Source organism: Myotis myotis, unplaced genomic scaffold (genome assembly GCF_014108235.1).
Source record: "Myotis myotis isolate mMyoMyo1 unplaced genomic scaffold, mMyoMyo1.p scaffold_m19_p_2, whole genome shotgun sequence".
Taxonomy (NCBI): domain Eukaryota; kingdom Metazoa; phylum Chordata; class Mammalia; order Chiroptera; family Vespertilionidae; genus Myotis; species Myotis myotis.
In genome coordinates this window covers 127,468,556-127,492,898 of record NW_023416324.1, presented here as the reverse complement: position 1 = coordinate 127,492,898, position 24,343 = coordinate 127,468,556, and the positions used below count along the sequence as shown (strand labels likewise).

Below are 24,343 nucleotides of genomic sequence, written 5' to 3'. Positions count from 1 at the left end.
CCTTACCTTTCTGCCCTCATCTCATCGCTTGTCCCCATTCACTCTGATCTGTACACACTGGCTGAGTTCTTCTTCAGACATACTCATTCCAGGCTGCTCCTCAGCTTGGCTCACTGTCCCCACACACAGTCCCACTCCCAGCCCTTTATCCTCTTCTAAGTTTGTTTCAATATCACTTTATTTATGAGGCTTTCCCTCAGACCGTATTGTAAATGATGCTTCTTTTCTCCCTTTCTAATTTTTTTTTTCTTCAGATATGTCATTACCATTACACAAAATATACCTTTATTTCTTTCTTTTACTTAAGGTCAGTTTCCTCCCACTTAAATGTGAGTTGCGTGAGGGCAGGATTTTGCTTGGTTTTCTTTTTTTCTTTGCTATATCCAAAGTGCCTGGAACAACACCTAGCAAATAGCAGCTCAATAAATGTCACTGAGTGAATAATTGAGTCTTAATTACTCTTACGTGCATTCGTGTCAAACTGCATAGATATAGTAAATGAAACATCTACTAATTATTGTGAATCTATAATCTTAGGATCCCTTAGAAACTGAGATATAATTAATTTCAATTGTCACACCTTCTCTGACATACATTGTAATACACTAATAATATAAACAATCATATGCCTACTCATAATTAGATTACTTTGCTCCTGGTTTGGAAACTTGAAATTAATTTTTGGTTGCCTGACTGCATCCCCAACACCAGATAATTCATTGCTTGAATACCTTTCAAGTATATTGTTTTTCTCTATTTCCTTAGCTTTCATTTTGGTTCAGGTCATTATCATTTCATTTTAGAGATGCTAAAGTCATTTTTATCTTCTTTTTACTGCTCTATACTCAAAGTCTCCCTTCCCATAACAGTTGATTATTTCTTTCATTCCTCTAACTTTAAGAGAATTTATGTAGCCAATATACTAAGGGGGGGGGGGAGTAGTTATGGCTATTAAAATACAGAAGCACAATTATTTATAGACAATGCAGAGTAGTCTAATGAGAAACCCCCAAAGAAGTTCAAAACACCATTGGAACTAGCAAGAGAGTATTTAGTGAGGAGGTAATAACCAACATAGAAATGTACATGTCGACTTGCTAGATACCCACTCAAAATATAGAAGGGGGCAAAGAAAGCAGTGAAAGTAGCTGCCAGCATCAGGGCACCAGGACTGATTCTCATTCTCGCTCTTTGCCACCCTGTCACAAAAACTCAGTGACAGCTCTGAGGTGGGAGAAACTCAACATCTCTTTATGAAAAGCTCATACTACAAGAGCTCAGACTCAATGTAGAGAGAGGCAAGAAGGTAAGGATGACAACTCTCCTTTTCATCCTCCGTTTTCTCCTTCTAACTTAGTTGCTTTCTCGCAAAGGCTTTAGAAGAGCAACTCAGCCTCCATAGTAGAAGCCTTCATTGCATTTTACCTTCAGCACAGTTTTAGCACCAAGACACCAGCAGGGTGAATATTAGCATTGGAATGCAGGGTCTCTGCTTCAAGTTCCATTAACTAAAAGACCCATTTCAGGTATTTACTCATACACAGCCACTTTCAGTCAAAAGAGTGTTTTTTGTTTGTTTGTTTAAGATCGCAACTTCCTGTTAGAAAGAAACTGCTTAAGATGCCTTGGCACACTTTTGCTCTTAATTCTGTTTGATACTGCAGCATTGGTTTTTCCAACATTTCAAAAATGTCAAAACAAACTCTAAGAATCATTTCACCCTGCAGGCCTGGGCATAGCCGCAGGTGGCCCCTCACAAACCACTGCGTCAGGAGGGTGATAGGCTGGCGTGAGATTGGTTATATAAGTCAAGGTCCATTCAAGACCTCACACAAACCTGTGGTGGAGCCTGGATTCAAGTGCAGCTCCCCTGACTATCAAGCCTATAAACTTCACCAACCAGCTCATCTATACCATAAAATGTCATGAGACAATATTTAAAGATACAAATAAATATGTGACTAATAACAATATCATCTCCATGGAAGAACACAGGCACACAAGTATGTATTTTTTGCCAATTTGACAAGAAAAAGGTATAATTTTGATTCATCCACCCTGGACAGCTCTTGTGTTGGCAGCTATAATTTTTTTATTGGACAATTTCAGGAAAAAGAGGTCAGTGTCCCTGACTAAATAGTCAGGTTTGCATGTTTTAAAAATTCTGGTAGCACACCAGTTAAAAATCAGTGCCCTAGAAGATATGTATATCACCATTCACTATTTAGGAAATAGCTCATTCAATCTTAAATACATACGATTTTCATCATTAAAAGGTGGACTGTACGTATTTGAAGCGGCTTTGAAAGTACAAAACAACTATGAACATGCTATGTCTAGGTTCATGTTACCACCATTCTTCCTAAACTACCATCACTCTTTCTGAAATGTAAAAGTGAATGTTACAGAATAGGCAGACAGATCATTCAGAATCCCCCCTTCACCCCCAACATTAGCCATTTGCACCTGAATCCACTAACTAACCTCATTATAAATAGGTGTTAAACCAAGACACTTAATTCTTACAGACACTCACACTCCAGTACTAAAATAATACTGCCTCTCTACATTCCACAAGAGCCCCAAATGCTCATTTACATCTGTTCCCAAGGATCACACGGGATCTTGCTTGGACTAAAGTAATAATAAACTAAGGAAAGTAGGGTACCTATACCAATGTATAGCCCTTCAGTCCACACAGTTTAAAACAATAAATTAAAATATGTATTAGGAAAATGTATTTCTTAACTGTAATATTTTGCTACAAGGATAGAGAAATGCTGCCTGAAAAAGCATGGAAGAGGAAAAACACTCAGTATTTATAAATATTAGAAATACACAAAATAATTTAAGAAAACAAAATGAATAAATTGAAAAGTAGATTGAATTCATTAACATTTTAATTACAATAAATTCATAATCTAGTAGCTTTTTAATTAGTTTGGTCTTTAATGAATAACTGTATTTTAATTTTTACTTTTTGGTACTTGGACCAATATTTTCAAGTTTACTTATAAAACTAATATTCCTTGCAATTAAAAAAAAAAGTCTGTATTTATTAGGGATATTTAAGTAATAATATTTAAAATAGAGGTTTCTCATTCATTTTGTACTTTATGCTAAAGTTATTTTCATAAAAAGTATTCTGTCAAGGGATGTATAGACGCTATACACCGAACCTATAGAGTGGGACCTTTATTGAAGGTAGAAGATGTAAATTACAGTGACTGGCTCACTCAAGGGCCACCCATGCCTGGTTCCACCTCAAGCACAGGAGAGGCACCTAGCCCTTAACCAATCTATTCCTTCCTCCTATTATTTTGAAACTAGAACCGAGGAATGCAGTGAAGTCTAAGTTTGTGAGTAGAATAGTCGTGTCCTAGGGCTAAGTCCTAGGACTAAGCCCTAGGGCTAAGTCAGTTCTTAAACTCAAAAGCTGCAAACTCAAAAATCACTACCATTTCTACAGTGTAGATTCACCATTGGTGGCAATATCATTTGCTCCAAGTCTGGTATAAATTACTATGAAACACACAGAATAGATAAAATCATTAAAATTAAATAGTAAAACATCAAACACCATGTTTTATCTAAAATAGAAGTAAATTAATATGAATCAAAATTACGTAATTACAAATAGAATTAAATTGATAGCTTATGGGCAATATTTTTTGATACTGTTAAAGGTTTTCTTACACTTACTAAGGAATTTCAATGATAATGCTACTTTGAAACTTACTTTAAATGTTGAAATAGGCTGTTCACCTTAGAGACCATATCAGTATGTCAGTAGGAAATCAGGCTCCTGTGCAATACGTTGTTGCTTCTCATAGTTGACAAATAGTTATTTATAATTGTTTATTTAAGTAAATCAATTTAATCCAAAATTTATGTTTTCAGTCATGCATATTTTTAAGTCAGATTATTTTTCTAAGGCTCATAGAAGACACATTAACCAATTATTTTCGGTATTTTGCATCCTCTTCAATGAGGCTTATATGTAAGAAGTACAATTACAGTTATCTACCTGTAGAATGCTTGCCCAAATTATTTGCTCTTCATCCCCTCCACCATTCGGAAATATAGATGATATATGAAAACATGCTACTTAAGGGCAAAATCCACTTCTTGTTTATTTTAGTAGTGCCAATGCCCAGCATAATTCCTGAAATATGCCAATCCTATCTAATAATAGACAAACATGGTAATTAACCGTAACTTCGCTACCCTTCCCATTGGCTAATCAGGGCGATATGCAAATTAACTACCAACAAAGATGGCGGTTAACAGCCAACAAAGATGGCGGTTAATTTGCATACATAGGCGCAATGATGGGAGGCCATAGGGGAAGGATGGTGATTGGAAACACAGGCGGCAGGCAAGAGCCGGAAGGCACTGCCCCTGGCCCTGGATCAGAGAACCAGCTGCCTTTGCACAGCCCCCTGCCGGTGATCGGAGAAGCCAGAGGGGGGCAGGGAAGAGGCAGGCACCTGCCTCTTCCCTGGCCGTCCCTGCCAGGGATGAGCAACCGGAGATCCCACAGCAGGAAAGGGCGGCCTGCAGCCAGCCTCCATGTGTGCCTGCATGTGGGATCGCAGTGGCGATCACAGAGCAGGAAAGGGCAGCCTGCAGCCAGGCCCTGTATGCGCCTGCCCCTGGGTTGCAGCGGCGATCACGGAGCAGGAAAGGGCGGCCTGCAACCAGTCCCCCTGTGTGCACCTGCCTGCCCATGGGATTGCTGATGCAATCCCACAGCAGGATAGGGCAGCCTGCAGCCAGCCCTCATGTGCACCTGCCTGTCCATGGGATTGCTGATGCAATCCCACAGCAGGATAGGGCAGCCTGCAGCCAGCCCCCATGTGCACCTGCCTGTCCATGGGATTGCTGATGCAATCCCACAGCAGGATAGGGTGGCCTGCAGCCAACCCCACTGTGCGCCTGTCCCTGGGAAACCCTGGCGATCCCACAGCAGGAAAGGGTGCCCCACCCTGGCCACAGTTCAAGGGAGAGTACAAATTGCAGTGGAAGCCAGGAGCCTGAGAGATCAACAGAGAGGGGAGACTGCTCCAAGCCTCCAAGGTGTGGCTGGGGGCAGGCCCCCAGCAGACACACACACACACACACACACACACACACACACACACACACACGACGCCTGCTCCAAGCCTCTGCTGCTAGACTGTGGCCGTCAGTAGGACATCCACTGAGGGCTCCCAGACTGTGAGAGGAGCAGGCTGGGCTGAGGGAACCCCACCCCCCAGTGCATGAATTTCGTGCACCAGGCCTCTAGTATTTCATATATATTCAAGAAACTGAACTGAAATTGTAACTTGGAAATATGTTACCTATCCAATGTGTTTAGATATTTATAGATTAAGAACTCTTAGTTAAGCCTGCTTACTTTAATAACTTTACTCCCAAATTGGAGAATATTAAATATTACAAACAATATTGAAGCATTTCCCAGAACCTGGTTATTGCTTACTTTCATAACATACTGTTTTGGGAGATGGACATAGATGGCACAGCAGTGGTGATATCCTTTCTACCGTTGTTCCCCAGGTGGCTTATGTGCTCGCAATAATTTATTGCAATAATTGCTGGTTATGTGCTCACTCTGTATATCTTTAAAAAATATCTTTTTATTGATCTCAGAGAGAGAGAGGAAGAAAGAAGGAGAGAGAGATAGAAATACCAATGATGACAGAGAATCATTGATAGGCTGCCTCCTGCACGTCCCGTACTGGGGATCGAGCCTGCAACCCAGGCATGTGCTCTGACCAGGAAGCAAACTATGAACTCCTGATTCATGGGTCCATGCTCAACCACTGAGCCACACCAGTTGGGCCACTCTGTATGTCTCACCGACATACAAATGGACTTATAAAACATGTGTCCCAAATCATGCATGACTAGAAGATAAAGAAAATCTGATTTTAATAACAATGTTTCTTTTAAGTATCTCTATTAAACATGGAATGGACACCACAAAACTGCAAACAACCTGGTACAGTGCTTATCATACAAGAAATAGTCAGCAAATGTCGATTGAGTGAATGAATAAATACATAAGTGAATCATCAGGAGGTGGAATATAATATTTCAGTGTTTAGAAATAATTTTTCCCTTTGGAGGATTTTGCTAAAAGTTAATGAATAGCAATGAGGACTTAATTCAGAAACTCGGTCATTTTCACAGAGGTACCCTTACATTTGTAGTAAATTTCACCTTTACTTGTAAATACAAACTGTACAAAAAGTATTATACAAAGTAGTAATATTAGTGAAATCTAATTTATCTAAAATATAATACCAAGTATAAAAGTATGCTAAATGTACAAAAATTAAAATTTGCTAAAAGAATCATATATATATATATATATATATATATATATATATATATCTTTCAGAATTAAAGTTCCAAATCTTGATCTGTTGTAGCTTAACCTACCATATAAATAAGAAAATTTACAATGTATATGATTATGTTTTTCCTGAAATTGCTATATTCGAACTACACTGGCATAAAGAGATAAAGGTAGTAATTATATAATGTACAACTCAAGATTTTACTTACTAGTATACTTAATAAGAATTTCCAATAAGAGTTTTGTCATTCACAACTTAAATGATAGGTAACTTATTTCTTTAGGAAATCTACAAGCTAACACTTGCACACACACACACACACACACACACACACACACATATACACACATATACTAGACGTCTGGTACACAAAATTTGTGCACTGGGGGCGGGTGTCCCTCAGCCCAGCCTGCACCCTCTCCAATCTGGGACCCTTCAGGGGATGTCCACAAGGATCAGGCCTAAACCGGCAGTTGGACATCCCTCTCACAACCTGGGACTGCTGGCTCCCAACCACTCCTCTGCCTGCTGGCCTGCTCACCCCCTAACCACTCCCCTGCCAGCCTGATGGATGCCTAACTGCTCCCATGCTGGCCTGGTCACCCCCAACTGCCCTCCCCTGCCGGCCATCTTGTGGTGGCCTTCTTGTGCTCACATGGGGACAGCCATCTTGTGTGAAGGCATGATTGTCAATTTTCATATTACCTCTTTATTATATAGGATATATATATATATATATATATATATATATATATATAATTGTATAATTTTAGGGATATTGATAAATTAATATGTTTGGAAAGGTCTGCATTGTTGCAACTTATTTCTTCCAAAATGGAACCAAGTAAAACTAGCTGTAAGCACAGAATAATACATGGTATTCAATAAATATCTCTTCTGAAAATTGGATTGGGAGAAATATCTTTTATATATGGTAAGTTGTGCTGGTTATTTTCTGCTGATCCTTCCAGATCTATTTTCTTCCCTGCCCATGGAGAGTAAATTGCCCCATGATAACTTAACCTAGGATTTTCATTTGTACTCAGCCCATGGAAGGCATTGACAAGAGATCAATGGGAAAAAAAGAGAAGTCAATATCCATGTTTCCACAGCTTCTAACTAGGAGTCTTCTCTCACAGCCACAGCTGTCACCCTTTCAGGCTTGAGGGTCCAATGGTTCCTACAGTTGCTAGCCCCTGGGTGTTGCATCATCTTGACTGTTTCCCTTAATTATAACTATGTGCTCATTCTTCATTAACTCACGTGTCTCATTTGTTTCTTAATGGGAACCTCATTCATACTCATTTAATATGTGCACTTATAGGAAATCTGCTAAAACATATAAAAGTATTGTTCTATGATGCGATTAAAATATGAGATGTGTTCAGAAGATTCATCAAGGAGAAAGTGATTTTGGAATAAAGACCTAATACAGGTAATAATTTTCAGAAAAAAAGTAAAAAAAAAGTAATAAAATTAAATCCTTATCACAATGACATAGCATGGCTTCTGTGGCTCAGTGGTTGAGCATCAAACTATGAACCAGGAGGTCATGGTTTGAGTCCTGTTCAGGGAACATGCTTGGGTTGCGGGCTCAATCCCCAGAGGCAGAGGGTGTACAGTAGGCATCTGATCAATGATTTTCTCTCATCATTGTTGTTTCTATCTCTTTCTTCCTCTCCCTTTCTCTATGAAATCAATAAAAATATCTTTTTTTTTTGAAGTGACATAGCTCGAAGTTAATTAGGCTTATAAGAAAACTGAGGTATCATAATTATTTTCTCATTTACTACTCAGTTATTCAAATCTGAAAAATTCTAGTATTTCTTATAGAAAATGGGAATGTCTACCCTAAACGGTTGGTGTGAATCCAATGAGAAAAGATAAACATGTTGAGAGTTACTTAGAAAGTGTAGAGCATTATATAACTGTAACTTGTCATTAATTTAAGGTCTTTAAGTTATACATGATGTCAGAATTTTGTAAGAAAGCAAGGATAAAGGTAATATTAATGCCTGCTTTTTACTGAGTTGATCTTTAATATGTTTAAGCCTGTCAAATTGATGGAAACCAGCTGTGTGGACGGGCACAGTCAGGTGGCATTGGTTGGCGTGCAGCCAGGAGAGCCTGTACTTCTATTTCAGGTTAATCTCATTTTTCTTCTCTTTATCACTCCTTGTTCTAGGACTGCTTATTCGTGTTTTTCCTCTCCCATTGCCCCCAGTACTAGTGTAAAATTATCAGCAGAATAATTAACACTAGCAATTTTAGGCTATGCATGCCCTTAATAATATTTTAATTTTGTTCCTTCAGAAATAAAATTTCCTTCAGATAATTTGTGAGGATTCTTCAAAAAAGCAAAAATACTGTAAAGAGAAACATCATTTTAAAAAGTAGAGTAGTTTACATTTTTATGTAAAAAAATACAAGCACACAGAGATGTGTCTATTGAATGCATAGACTGGGGATGTTTGTCCAAAATATTCTTTGTCAATAACAGGAAGGAACTCAAGTGTACTTTCCTGAGCATTAAGTGATAAGATTGTACACTTCAGTTGTTTCTTCCACACCTGCAGAGAAACAGATGCAATGACCTAATTGATTTTTTACAATTCTATTGCCAAATACCACACCGCATTTGTGTGGTGTTTCAATGACCTCTAGTCCCTACTCTGTCTTTCTCTACCCACTCTATTTCAAATGCTTCGTTACATTTTATAAAAGATGTAGTAAGATTTGTAGAGAAAAGAGGGCCATAAAAAGTGAATGTTGCCTTAGCTACATATGTTCTAGGTCCCTCTGACCCATAAGAACATGCAAATTTTCCTCTTGATTTTTATTTTCCATTTACACTTGCAGGTTATTATAGAAAAAGCTTCATAAAGAAATTATACAGAAATAAAATGGAATTGTAATTAAATATCTACTTTATAGGTTGATTATTTCTGGTGTTCAGTGCACACACAATAGATAGGAAAATTGTTAAAAATGCAATTCTGGTATAACCACCAGAACATCTAATTTGGTGGGGTGTCAATGTGCCCATTTTATTACTCTGCTAGTTGGTGTCAGAGGCAGAATTAGAAGTCAGTTATGACTCCCTGTCTCCTGTGCTACAATGTTCCCATTAAAGCTGAGCAATTTAAACAGCGAAATTTTACTTATTGAATATTTGATACACGTTTTTATGATGACCTAGGGCTTTCTCAGTTAGAAAACGGGCATTCCACCAGCCAAGGCTGCACGGCATCTCAAGAGTGAATCCGCATCCAGAAGAGTGTTTTCCAAAATAGTAACCACTACCCACATGTTGCTACTGAGTGCTTGAAATGTGGCTGGTGTGATCAAGAAACTAAATGTGTAACTTTATTGCATTTTAATTAACTTAAATATCTACACATGGCTGCTGGCTACAGAGTCATTCTGCACAGATACAGAGCCTGCCATCATCATCAAGAGCCCGCCGGGTGTGCTGACTACATTGTCTTCCCTGCCTTGGTCTAGGTGTGCCTTTACGTGTTTCAAAGGAACTGCTGCTCCCCAACGAAAAGGCGGCTGCCAAGAACAATGGCAGAGGCCCCCTGGGTTATATGTAAAGTGACCTGGTGCCCAGACGCCTTTGTTCTTAGGGGCATTTACAAGGAACACAGAGGCCACACCTGGATTCAAATCCTGTTATTACCAGGCCTTAGCTGAATGTCTGGACAAATTTGATCCTTAATTTCTTCATTTGTAAATGGCAAAAGCTACTGATCATGTTAAATGTGCTCAAGGTAGCAAAAGCCCGAAATCTGTGACCTCCTCCATATTTTGCCTGAGAGAGAAATACTGCAATATTTAGCCAACTCTCCCCTAGACACCTATCTCCCTCCCTCGTAAAGAGATTCCACAGTAGATAGGGAAATTGTTAAAAATGCAATTGTGGTACAACAAGCAGAACATCTAATTTGGTGGGGTGTCAATGTGAGTCCTCATATTTAACTTCTGTGAAAGAGATTCATAGGGAAGGGGCTCAGCTTAATGCTTATTTACCTGATCATCAACAGCCCATTCACAGCATACCTTTCTTTGGCTATTAATTCCAAGTAAACAAGAAAGGCTTTTCCAGTTCTAATTGGGCCAGTGTCTGCCATCCTGAGTTTTTTGTTCAACCCTCCCAGCTAAGATCCTCAGAGCCTGTGTCTCCAGGTAGCATGAAACGCTATTCAGAATGCCTCTTAGATCTCATACTGGCAGCAGTGATGTTAATGAGAAGCACTTGCTCTGTTCTTCTGGGCAGCATCTCTCCTTCCTTCCTCCCTCCCTGTCTCTCCCTTCCTTTCTTCTCAGTAACCTATGTCAGCACAGAAATCTAAGCTTAGGGATACAGAACTCTTATGAGAATTGATTTGCTTAACCCAAAGCTTCTCAACCTCAGCTGCATTTTATAATCATTTGAAACACAATTAAAGCACTAGCATACTGCATACAATTTATCTTGAAAGCTCCCAAGAACAACTGGCAACATCAGTGGAGACAGAAATAAGAACAGAGCCACAAATGAAGTATTTAACAGGAGCAGCCACCTGTAGGAGGAGTTAGTGCAATCAGCGACACAGGCAACCCACTATTTTTTCTATTGTTCTGAGCAGTTGTCATTTTCACAGCACATATGGGACATTCTAGTCACACGGATCCATGCTTAGCTTACCCACTTCTGCTCCGGCACATCATAGCAAGTCTATTTGCTCAAGATAATCCTTAGGATTGAGGTTCGGCAGTTAAATGCAGAGAACAAAAGAGTGTGGGGTAAACTCTGACATGGAATCTTTAAGAAATGTTTTTATTTTCAAACTCTTGCATTGATGTACGTCATTGTCCAAGATCCCTTCCACTAAGACATCGCATAGGAATTGAACCAAGTAATTGTGAGAGTGTAGACATACTAGGTGGCCATTCGTGAAAGGGTTTATTTATTCAAAACCTTCTGCTATTGTGTTGCAACTGACAATTGGAACAATAATAAAGTTAGAAAAAGTCAATATTGAAGACAGAAACCTGCTATTTTACAAACACATAAACACAGTCACAAACACACACACACACACACACACACACACACGCACGCACACACACACCCCCACACACACACACACTACCTTTGTTGAACCTAAGTCTAAGCTATCTAGCAATTAGAATAGGAGAAATGAAATAAAGCAAGTACATACTTCAGCAATTCATCCAGTCAGGTGTATCATTATATTTTTATAGCAGTAAGATGCAGGAATTTATTACTAAATATCGCAAATATAACATAATGGCTTTTCTCGCCATAATTATCCTTCAGAAAAGAGAGCTGCCTTATTTCCAAGCCTTTGCAAATCTTGCTTTACAAGTTGTTCTCTATTTGCTACAGGAAAGATGCATTAGCTTGAAATACCCTGAATCAATTCTAGTGCTAGCCGTTTTATTCAGGATAACATATAGAATCACGAAAGAGGAGGCAAAGACAGTTTGTATAGATTTTGTTTTTGTGCCTGAGGATTTGACCTCTCAGATTCAGATGTCAGTGTAAAAATTTCTCTTAAATATCTTCTTAAAAACACTGTACAATTAGTTTCTACATGATGGAGATAATTATTATACTCCTGCTGGATGAATAAACAACGAAGACTGTTGTAATGATATAAAAATTTATACTAGTTGTTGCTTGGGACAAATTTGTCATTGATAGTATCTACACTTTCAAAAAAGTGCTTCTAAGTAAAATTATTTCATTAAATGCAAGGGTGGAAAAAATAAGTTTTCTAAATTAATATGTTTTATATTAGTTTAAATATGGGCATATAATCAAATTGATAAATTCAATAGTGCAACTATATATATAATTGATCCATGAACATCCTTAAAAGTCTGTATTCTTAAAAACATGTTTTATATGATTGGGCAAGTGAGAGTTTTCTTTAAAATTGATATATTCTTATATATTGGTATATATATATATCTATATATATATATATTATATATATATATATATATTTGTTTATAATACTTGTATTCAATTAATACTAAAAGCAAAAACAGATTGTTAAATCTCTGTGTGACTTCTTACTTATTCACTTAATTTTTTTAACTAATGAACTTCACTCTTAGGAAAGCAACAAAGATCACTTGATTTGAAAAAACTGCGACAAACACCTCCAGAAAAAAAGTGGAGGTAATAAAAATAGCATATCACAATGCCAGAGGTGAGGAAAAAATAATCAATCTATACCCAATGCAGCCACAAAACCAAAAGAATATGGTATCTGGATTGTTAAGAGAGAGCATAAAGCTATTTTTGAAACAGAATTAGAACTATTTATATTATTAAAAAGTTGGCATAGGTTATCTTTAGTGTTTATGACTTGCAAACTAAAGCATTTAATATTTAACATGTTTAAATACAAGCAGCAGCAGTTTGGTAATCAAAAGGAATAATTTGAATCATCTCAGAAATAAATTCATTATAATTAGGACATTTCAGAATATGATTAAAACATTGAAAAGAAAATGTATTCACCTTTCTTGTCATCAAAGTACAGAGTCTGTTGAGCTGGATTTGACCACTGGAGGGAGGTGTTATCATTTTGATCAACCCTGCAGGTCAAAATTGCAGTTCCTCCTTCAACAACTGTTACATTCTGTGTTAGTGGAAACTGCCCTTGGCTGCCTAAAAGGGAATTAAAGAAAATGTTGATTAAATGAAAGTTATAAAATGATTAATTTCCCAAGAGCTTCATTGTATTTACCTTCTTAATCAGAAAAAAAAATTAAACCAACCAAACAACAACAAAACTGTATATTGCAAAAGGAAAAGTTATTGAAAATCCTTAATCAGATGGCAACAGTTTTGACATACAATTAAGACCCCTTTGCATTCCCTCACATGTTCCAGGAAACATTCTTTTTCCTCCTAGACACATATAAACATTTGTGTTTAAATAGTAATATGAGTATCACTAACTTCTCTTGGCCTTGCATCAATTATAGTAAATTGTGCTGAAACTGGTCATCTTTGAAGATAAGGCTTTGGAATAATTTTGGATGAATTGAACTCTCTTTAGATTTAATTTTTGATAAAATAAGTATTTTAAAAATCTTATTTCACTAGGATTTCTTGTATGTATAGCTGTTTTTAGAAATACAAAATGTGTATTTAGTAAGTAGTTTTCAAAATAGTGTTCATTTTGTAGAATATCCATCAAAGTCTTAAAGTGATTACTCTAACCTTGGAAATCAGGATAATATTCTTCTTTGTTCCTTTCTGTAGTTTTAATGATTTGAATACATATTTCCTTTATAATCAAAAAAATGTTTAAAATAACCCTTGTCAATTTGGATATTATGAGAAATTGAGTTTGCTGTCTTCCTAAGTGTAGTTATTTATTAAAGAAATGCATGTAATAACCTTACTTAAAAATAGTACTTCCAATATTTAAAACAAAATTCATGCTTATAGAAACATAATACATAAATGTTAGGTGAGCAAGAGGATCTGAAGATGTGCTCTGCCAGGTCTGGTAACAATTAGCAACATGGGTAAAAATTTATTTTCTTCAGCCAGCTTAAAACACTCTTGTATGAGCAAGGTAGTTCATTAAGTCAAGGATAATTTACAATGTAAGAACATTATGATGACTTAATCACACCCATGAAATATATTTCCTTTTTTTCTTTAGTTTTGTAATGATTCTATCATTACTACAAGCACCACTTGAGGTTATGCTGGAGATATTGGCATAAAGAATCTATTACCAAGAAGCCGGTTGATTGGCACCATAAGATACAGAAGAGCCTGAAGGGGAAATCTTCTTTCCAGACCTAAATGACACAAGCACAGAGGTTCATGGCCACTTTATATAATTAAGCTTATCAAGTATAAAAATTTGATATCAGCAGCTTTGTCTCCTCAATGCCAACCACTTAGAGTCACTATGGCAACTCCCCAGGACATGTCCCTCTAATCCTTAGGGTGGAGTTTTTACATTGAGGTTAGGAGATGTCTGGCACAAATGATTTGATAGCTGACTTGTATGTCAACAGGAGCCAGAGTGGGATGTGTCTTTCTTTCTTCAGCTCAAAGGTGACTCCTAGCTGGGAAACATGGAGAGCTATCAATCTTGTGAAGTGAGGTGAAGTGAAAAACCACATCAGAGAAAATATAAGTAAAAACAGAAAAAAAGAAATAATTACCACTGATTCAGGATTAGCAGCTCATAAATATGAAGTTCAGAATGATTTTAAGATACTTTGCTTGGGTTCCCAGGTATTGACTTAATACATAAATAAAGAAATCTGGGGGATGAGGGAATTCTTTAAATAATAAAAAGCACACAACTGATAGTAAATACACATAGTTCATCCAAGATGACAATTTGACTATCAACAGGTACGTAGGTATACTGTCTACTTCTTTCAAGAAGTGTGCTGGGGTGGGGGTGGGGGGGAGCAGTGATGCTTGTAACCATTTCATCCACTGCATTTGCAAAATAATTTGAAAACATCCCCATAAGAAAATATTATCCTTCTCATTTCATAGGTGGGTAAACTGACACTGGGAGGTGAAGTGATTTTTCCATGGTGAAACAAGGTCAATGAACCATTCAGAGTTTGTTCTGAAAGTTCAACATTTTATTCTTATTTTTTCACAAAGCCTTCTTAGTCACAGTAACTTTGTTACTATTTGTTTAAAAATTAATTAGACATTTAAGAAATAAAGAGTAAGCTCTTTAACAATAAAACTTCAAATTGCATACCTAGCTGAACTATGTCCTCATAAATTTCAGTTATAACATTAAAATCAAATAAGAAGAGATGTCAGCCCTGGCTGGTTTGGCTCAGTGGATAGAGCGTCGGCCTGCGGACTCAGGGGTCCCTGGTTCCATTCCGGTCAGGGGCATGTTCGTTGGTTGCCGGCACATCCCCAGTGTGGGGTGTGCAAGAGGCAGCTGATCAGTGTTTCTCTCTCATCTGTGTTTCTAACTCTCTCTTCCTCTCTGTAAAAAAATCAATAAAATATATTTTAAAAAAAGAAGAGATGTCAGTATTAACTGCCCTTAAATATTCTATTCTATTCAGAACTCATTTTTGTTAATTATTTCAGTCTTTCCTTACTGGCCCATAGAAGGAAGAAAGTAATATTCCATAGGGTCTTCTACATGCCAGGTACTGTATATACCCCAGTGCACCTGTACTTTGTCCTCGGGAATAGGAGATTGGGACAGCTTTCTTCCATCTTCTCTCTGTGTGGATTCTGACTTTAAAGTATTACACCTTCAATTTCACTGGGACCTGCGGCCTAAAGTCCCTGTGGTCAAATAATTTAGTTTTTCCCAATAGAGAGCAAACTCATGTGGAGAATCTACTAATCCTAAACACCCTTAGGATATGTGATTTCCAAAATCAATCCAAAAGCCAGTGTTGTAGAGGCAGTCAAACAAACTTCTCAAAGATTGAAATTGCCTTTTACTTCTGGTTATAACCTTGAAAAAGCATCACGTTAGCTGATACTTTTTGCTTTTAACTCCTTGTGGCTCAAATCTTTCCAAAAAAATTACTAATTTTCCCAGTTAGCAAAATTAGTATATGTGCCAAATTAAGGATTCATCCTCAATACCTTCATCAAACAAATATTTTGGGGGATCCACTACATGCCTTGTCTTGTATGAATCAGCATCTGAAAGATGCATAGAGAAAGAAAATTTTTCTAAGGGAACTGTAAAATAATCAGAAACTTTAGCAGAGAGTGTGATGGAAAGGGAGAAAGAAGACAGTCTAGGTGTGGTGCTGTTTACTATCTACAAGGATTTCTAAAATGCATTGGTCATATCATTGAGGCATTATTTTAAAATGATATTTACTCTGCCTAAGCTCACCACCATCTTTGGTTTCAGAGGAGTAGTTCTAAAACAAGTTTATGATGATATTTAAAGGAAGCACAACTTCCAATTTAGAATTGCAGAAGTTGGCTATTTTCCCAGGCAACCTATATCCATCATTTTCCTCCTTCCCTCTGTGTGTTTATGTCATTTTATTATTTGCATAAATATCAGTCTCCCTCACTTGTTTCTAAGCTAATTAAGGGCCAGGTAACAAGGCATCTTATGTATTTTTGAGTCAGCTACATTGCTTAACTTTCTTTGTTGTGAATCAGAATTCTCAGTTGGTACATATTGCCCAAAATGAAAGAATCTTCTAAGACCAGTGGCTGGCATTTGCAGAGAAACCTGTGATAGAATGACCAGAGTAATTCAATTCTGTTGCATTGGTTCATGATCAAAACGGAGGAGAGAAGGAGAGACTAATTCCTAGAACAGACATACCTAACACCATTGTCAGCTCCCAAAATGGGACATGAAAGGACAGACTGTGCTGAATCTATGCTCCAGAGGGGGGACTTAGAAGACAATGACTTTTCTTAAACATTAAGTATAATAAGGTCTATTAGTACATAAGCCCTCTTAAGAAAATAGATTTCTCTGACTATAAGTTTTTTATCTTCCCTTCATGGTGCAATTTCCCTTTTATCAACATTCAATTTAATAGCACCTGTGGATGGAAAAAAAAGAGGGGGGGAGTTCTACAGAAAGTGGCCTCACAGGAAAATCTGATCATAAATTCACAGGGTAGTCATGACTCAGGCCCATAACTTCTTTAGGAAAGGTCTTAAGTCAACCCTGTTCATTGTTCTTCTGCATCTAGGTTAACACACCTTTGAAATACAAAAGTAATACCAGGTATTAACTCAAGAAAACACATAATCCTGTTAACTATCCTGTAATCAGATCCCCATCATGCTTTCTCACAGTCCTACATCTTCTTCCTTAGTTCCCTCCTTAATCACAAATGCATAAAATAAGCTGCATTTGATATATTGCTACCTGACACACATCCTCAGTTTGGCTCAAAAACTCTCATAAAAGTTATTACAGATCTGGATATTTTTTATGCCGACATACCCTTCCTATGTCATGTCATCCCTCAATTGTCACTAAACCAGTGGTAAACACATGGAAAATACAACTAACCTTAACTGAGCATCCACAATATGTTAAACACTATTCTAAGTACATCTCTTTCAGCAAGAATATAATTTTCATGCCAATAATATTGTCATCTCTACCCAGAAATGGACTGGACAGATGCAAGAAAACCTTGAAAAACTTGCCCACAGCCACAGAGCTGGGAAGGGCGGAGACAGGTTTTGAACTCTTGTACTCTGTCTTCAGATCTCATGTGTTTAACCACTGAACTGCTTTGAAAGTAAAGTGAAAATTTTGATTGAATAATTGTTATAAAAGAAGCAGCTAGTTTGAAATCAAACATTTCAAAGATGCAATTAGACCGTTTGCATCTATTTTTAGTAAGTAAAAGTAGCATCTTCAACTTAAGTAGGAGCAGCTGGGCTCACCTAGGCTGATAGTGACAACCGCAGTCTACTCACTTCATGCTCAGTGAGCTATGTCGGTCTCTTGAAATTGACCACAATGGGATTATTTTCATGGTGGAAACTGGCAAACAATCCAGGCCAACTTTTTTCTTTCTTTTTCCCCCACAGAGGCAGTTGTTAAACATATACATGTACAGCACACCACCGAGGACGCCACCCTCGATGCCTCTTGGTGGAGCTTTGCATGCATTGTTAGTATAAATAAGGTGTTTTGTTTTGTTTCAATTTGTTTATGAAAACCAATTAATCTTTCTAATACAGGTTAGTACTGGTTTTTACATTCTTTTTCTTCATATTTTGAGCCTCTTCTTTAATCAAATTTTTTTTTTCTTCAAATCACTTTCCAAAGTCCTCTTTCCCTTATTTCAGATAAGATGTCTTTTTTCTACATGGATAGTTGTTTTATGCTACTATTTTTTTCTCAGGTTGTCACTAACTAGCATCAGTGGTAAAAAAAACAACCACCACACACACATACACACACACACACAAAAAAAAAAAAAAAAAAAAAAAAAAAACCCACAAAAACACTTAAGTTGGTCTTAGTAATCATATGAAAATAATTTGGTAATTTACTGCCGTGAAAGACAATTTAGTGAAGAGCAATTAGTCAATATTCTAAAAAGATATTTTTCCAGGTCATCTTTAAATTGCAGACAGAGCAGCTGTTATTATCCCTTCAATGTTTCCATGTCATGTATTTAAAAAAATAATAGTCCAAAGCTTTCCTTGTCTAGATTAGGAACTACCAAGTTCAAAATCAAGTGAACTCAGTCTTGACTCCTGTGAACCTCAGTTAAGAGGTGTCCTCCCCACACATGTGCCTTTACTCTCTGACCACCAAGAACCTAGCACATTGTCACACAGGACATAAAGCAGCAAACTCTAGGTTACAGCCACCTCAGCTTCGGGGAAGGCTGCAGTGTGCCTTAAGCATAAAGAAGCAAGAAACAAAGCAGTGATGAGAAATCTTTGAAGCCAGCTGTATTGTTGAAAGAGAGCAGATAGGCGAAGTTGCATGTTTGAACACTGATCTCAACGCTTGGCTCTGCTTCCAAAAAAAGCGTCGTTCAAGCCTTGCTATCCCCTGCATGGAGGCTGAGTAAAGGCAATGCTTTTCTCTATCTCGCTTCCTGTGCTAAAGATTAAACTTGGGCCACAGCAATGGATCAGTGCACACTGTGCATGAGTGCTTACTTACTGAGAGCAATAATCACCTGAGATATATCTAGACAGACAGGCAGAGGTTGAGCCTTTTCGCATCTGAGAGGGAGTGTGTTACAGTCGGTGATTTTTCAGAGTAAATGATCAAATTTTGTGGGCTATTTAACAGGAACTGAGGACCCTCATTATTTTTCTTCCTGAAAATGAGCAAAACTTTTTCAAAGGAAGAACCAGATTTAAAAACAGTGAAGGGGAACAAATAAAAACAGGATATGAAGAGAATTTAAGATACGCTTTTTCAATAAGAAAGTGAAAAATTCTCCTGAGATAAATAATGCCATGTATTTTGAGCCTTTCTTTCAGAATGGAATATACTTATATCTAGTGAAAACTGTCAACACAGTCTACAAAAATTTTAATTCAAGTTATTGGCACCTGAATCAAGTGGCCTATATAATGTTTTGGTTTGTTTTAAAACATTTGATGTCCTCTCAAGAACCCTATTTTAAATGCAAAATACTTTTTTTTATATTAACATTCTCAAATCTTGCTTATGAAAAGTGCAGATGACAAATAGATAAGTATTTACAAAATAAATTAAAGGTTCTTAAATACCAACCTCAATAAGCAATGACAGAAATAGATAACTCGTTTTTAAATGAAATATGAAATATCCTACTATTCTTCAGGATTTCCCCCTCAACTATTCTCCGATTTGTGTTTCTATCTCTTTCTCTCTCATCTATTTCATCAACTAGTTTAGGGTATTTATACAGAGAGAATGCAACTTAGAAAATTCAAGCTCATTCTTGTTGCTAGAAGTATATCTAAATGCACACGCAATACGCGATTACTTCCACTAAATTACTGAGGGCATTCTAAACAAATAAGCTTCTAATGTGAAAGTTGTGGCTCAGCAGTTATATGGACTGAAATACATATTGCATGCTAAAGCCTATTGAATTGAAAAGCGCAAATGTTATTAATGCAAACTTATAATTCTTAAGAAAAGTGTGATGGATACTCTATCATGTGAGAAAGAAATTAGAGAGAAAATTAAGACTAAGTGCAGAAGTGTTTCCATTTTTGGAATGTCCCTCTGTTCTTTCAAGTACTTAGAATTCTCTAGACACGTTTCTCATTACTTCATTCTATCTCTTAGCTCTATCTGAAAAATTAAGCATTCTGTTTTCCTAGGCTACCGCATATTTATTTTTCTCTGATTCTCCTTCATCCTTTCCGAATTCCGCTTGCCTCATAGAGTACAACACCTGGTATCCACCTTCTGCGCCGCCCCTCTGCCCAGCCGCTATGGAGCATGGCCACGGGTCTGGTGCTGCTTGCCAGTTTCCATAGAGACAGGAAGCACTTCAGAGACCTGTGTTCCATTGCAGCTGCCAGACCAAGGCAGGAAAGAAACAAAGCTGGCGGGCACAGGGTCTTGCAAGGCCAGGGAAGGTTGGAAGGGCTTTCTCTTCCTGATATCAGGTTGAAAGAATGCCAAATTGACAGCTTCGGCAATTACAATGCTGTAGACCAGATCCCGGTGTTCACTGTGGCCATTGTGAGCAACCCATTCTGCTCCCAACTTCTGGAGCAGAAACTCCTGTGTACCCAAAGCTTGGCCCTAGTCCTTTTGCTGGCCTGTGATCCACGACAAAAGGCTCCTTCAGATTTACAATGGCTCCCACAGCTCCTGACCCAGAGAATCACAATTCCCCTGCAGAAATGTCACCTCTCTTTTTCTTTTCCAGACATGATCATAGGTTTTTCTGGACACCCATAGCAGGTCAAGGGACTTGCACTATTTCGATTGACCTACACACAATGATGGTGAGAAGGTGACCCACTTAACTACATTATATGAAGACTAGTTATGGTTTGCTGTGTCTCTGATAGAATTTATAATTAAAGTTAATTCTTGATTATTAGTACCAGGGCTGGCCCTGGAGAAATTTGTAATGTAGGTAAAATACAATATTAGTGGCTTTCCTTTCATTGTAAAAATGTTTTTGTGTGATTGTATAGCTCAACCTTCTGTATTATAAATATTCCGAGCACAGCTATTCTTCCTACATAAAGTAGATTTCTCATATTTCTTCTATTAATTTTATATTACCCAGCCATATCACAAACTTTGTTTTCCTTAAATTACAAAATTCTAAGCTTCAGAGAATATTTATAAAATCCTGGGAAACATTGTTTTATGGTTGTTCTACGTTCTTGTGTAGTGGTTATATTGCTTTTGCATGTGATAAAACATTATATAATTTAAAAAAATATTCCCAACCCTTTTTAACCTGTATCTCCATTCTTAGCTTGTTTGTGTCTTTTCACCCACTGTTAAAATTCATAATAAACAAAAAGCTGTCTAAACTATAGACTTAGTGAACTAGATTACATATAAATATATCTAGTTTTACATCCAAAGTAGATTGTTATGATCAAAATATTAAAATATATTTTACTTTTATTAATTTGTCTAGCTTAATTAATTTCCTCACATGTCCTGAGCTTTCTCAAAAATAAATATGTATATGTATATATGTATATATATATATATGTGTGTGTGTATATATATATATATGTATATATATATATATATATATATATATATATTGAATGAGGTCATACAATTTTCTTTTGTTTTATCTTTGTTTTTGAGAGTATTAAAGATGTTCCCTCATTTTCCCCCACTGCTTCTCCCTACCTGGGTCCCACCCTGCCCCAGATTTTCAAAGAAAAACTGAACTTCAATTTTTCACATTTATATTCACAAGGTTACTTTTCTTTCTATACAAATAGGTATTTTAACTATTACAATGTAGAAGAATAAAAAGCAAAGGAAGTATGATTAAAGTAAAAAGGACACTGGATGTCTTTTAAGCAATATAAAAAAATAAGCAGATTTTAAAAATATTTCTATAACTTCAAAACAGGTTTACATAGTGATTATCATGAGTGCACAAAGTCATTTTATCTTTCCAGAGTACTGTTTTCAGGGTGAATGATCAAGACCAAGAACTGACTATTATACTTGCTAACTGATGAATATTTGAGAGGCAGCCTTCCAGAGAAAATAAATTTATGACCACAATCACAGTCTGATTCACAGTAAAACTCAATCATGTAACTAAATTCTAAATTGAGATGTCAACCTGGAGGAAATATTCTGGAAAGGAACATACAGTTGGTAGAACTCTTCTGAAGACAGAGTGAGGAATATAGTGCTGAGAGTGCAATAATCAGTCTTCTTGTGGGAAATGAGCTGGGCGGGACATAACTGTTTAAAATTGAAGACCCTGAGAAAACCTTTAATCTGAAACTAAAAAGGGAAAAATGCTAAAAGTATTTTTGTTTCATCTGGTAGGTCTTAGATGGTTGATATATTTAAAGAAAATTAGACATAATATTTTATTGTTATACCTTTTAAAATATTTAATAACTTTGAGAAAAATTTAAATTCCTAGTAACATTCCTAGAAACAAATTAAATGAAAAACTTGTAAGAAAATAAAGCAAGTATCATTAATCCTAATTACAAATATATAATTGCTTCAAATATACAAAACATAACTAGCACATTTAGGTTTAGATAGTGAGGAAAGTTTAAATTGAGACAATATTAGGATTTCAATCTGGTTTTCATGCTGACTTTCCCTAATTCCATTACATATATATATATATATATATATATATTCAAAATAATTGTTGCTAGTTAATGATTTTACTTAAATGTAGTAAATATATTGTGGTAATATTTTTTTCTTTTGGATTGTACCATATATAAGCATTCTCTGCAAGCATAAAATTATATTGACTATCATCCAAGTTGACTATATATTAATATTCTTTTCAAGTATTGTTCCCCGCAGAAAACATAAATAATTGTATTGGTGCATTGAACAGATATATTAATATAAAAGAGCAACATATGTGTTGATTTAGATTATAACTCTTTAGATTATGGGATGTAATAGGACATTTTTAGATGACCTTGATACAAGATACATGTAAGAAAAAATATGATATTAAACATTATAAAATATCACATCCAACAAATAATTATAAATAATCAGTTTATATTAGGCATATGAATTATATATCATCATAAAATGTTAATGCTTTCTGAAACTTATGTTTTACATTTATAATGGGTATGCCTATAAAATGTGCTTCTATCACATTAATTTATTTGACAAATATATACGTTTTGTGCTTAGATTGTATTTCACATGGTTGGTACTGGGAATGCCACAGTAATTTAAAATTCTATTTTTAGAACTTACTGCCTAAATACAGGCAGTCAAACAATAAAACCCAATCATATAAAGCAGTGATCATCAACCAGTGTGCCATGAGAATTTTTAACTCATACAATACCTGACTATTTAGTCAGGGCACTGACCTCTTTTCCTTAAATTGCCAAAAAAAAAGGTAACATCCCTCCCCCCGCCCCCTGTGTGAATGAATCAAAATTATACCTACTTTATTGTCAATCGGCAAAAAATTTATTTTTGGTGTGTCTCAGAATTTTAGTAATTACTTATGCCATGAGATGAAGAAGGTTGAACATTGCTGATATAAAGGAAAGACATGGTTAAGAATATGTTGACAGTTTGGCTCAGTGGATAGAGCATTGGCCTGTGGACCAAAGGGTCCCAGGTTTGATTCCAGTCAAGGGCATATGCTTGGGATGTGGGCTCAGTCCAATGTGCAGGAGGCAGCCAACCAATGACTCGCTCACATCATTGATGTTTCTATCTCTCTCTTCCTCTCCCTCTCTGAAATCAATAAAATATTTTTAAAAAAAGAATATGTTACATTTCAACTGATACCTAAATGGGGAGAAAGAACAAGTCACTTAAAAATTGCCAGAGGACAAAAATGCTAAAGAGAAGAAGCCAGTATTCCAAAAAGTAAATTAGTTGATGTAAAAGGCCTGGACCATAAGGAGAAGAAATTGGCTATTAAAGAAACTGGGGGAAGGGAGGACATAATGCAGAACTTTTTATGTCACAATGGGGAGCTTACAATTATTCTACATGCAATGGCAATAATTCAATATAAATTTTCAGAAATTGTTGCTTTTCTGTTGATATATCTTTAACCCAAAACCAAAGATGTTTAATTTCAGAGGTGAATCACTGTAAAAATTGTGTTTACCGTCAAGAACCTTACTGAGAAAATATCAAGAATCCATTAAATCATGGGATAATTTATTTGTAAAAGTAACTAATCTATTGGTACTTGTTTTATACTGTAAATAAACCTTCTAGTAAATGGAAACCCATGTTTTACTGACTTGAGCTTGTACTAATACAGACTTGTTACCCACATTT

At 36.4% G+C, this 24,343-nt stretch overlaps 1 protein-coding gene across 3 annotated transcripts in view; it reads right to left on the bottom strand.

Moving 5' to 3' along the window:
* Positions 1-24,343, bottom strand: part of CADM2 (cell adhesion molecule 2) — a 1,212,655-nt gene that overhangs the window by 270,370 nt on the left and 917,942 nt on the right. For all 3 annotated transcript variants that reach the window (XM_036349671.1, XM_036349668.1, XM_036349669.1), the window contains one exon: positions 12,910-13,059. In XM_036349671.1, coding sequence (XP_036205564.1) covers positions 12,910-13,059 — 150 coding nt within the window. The remainder of the gene's footprint in view (positions 1-12,909; positions 13,060-24,343) is intronic.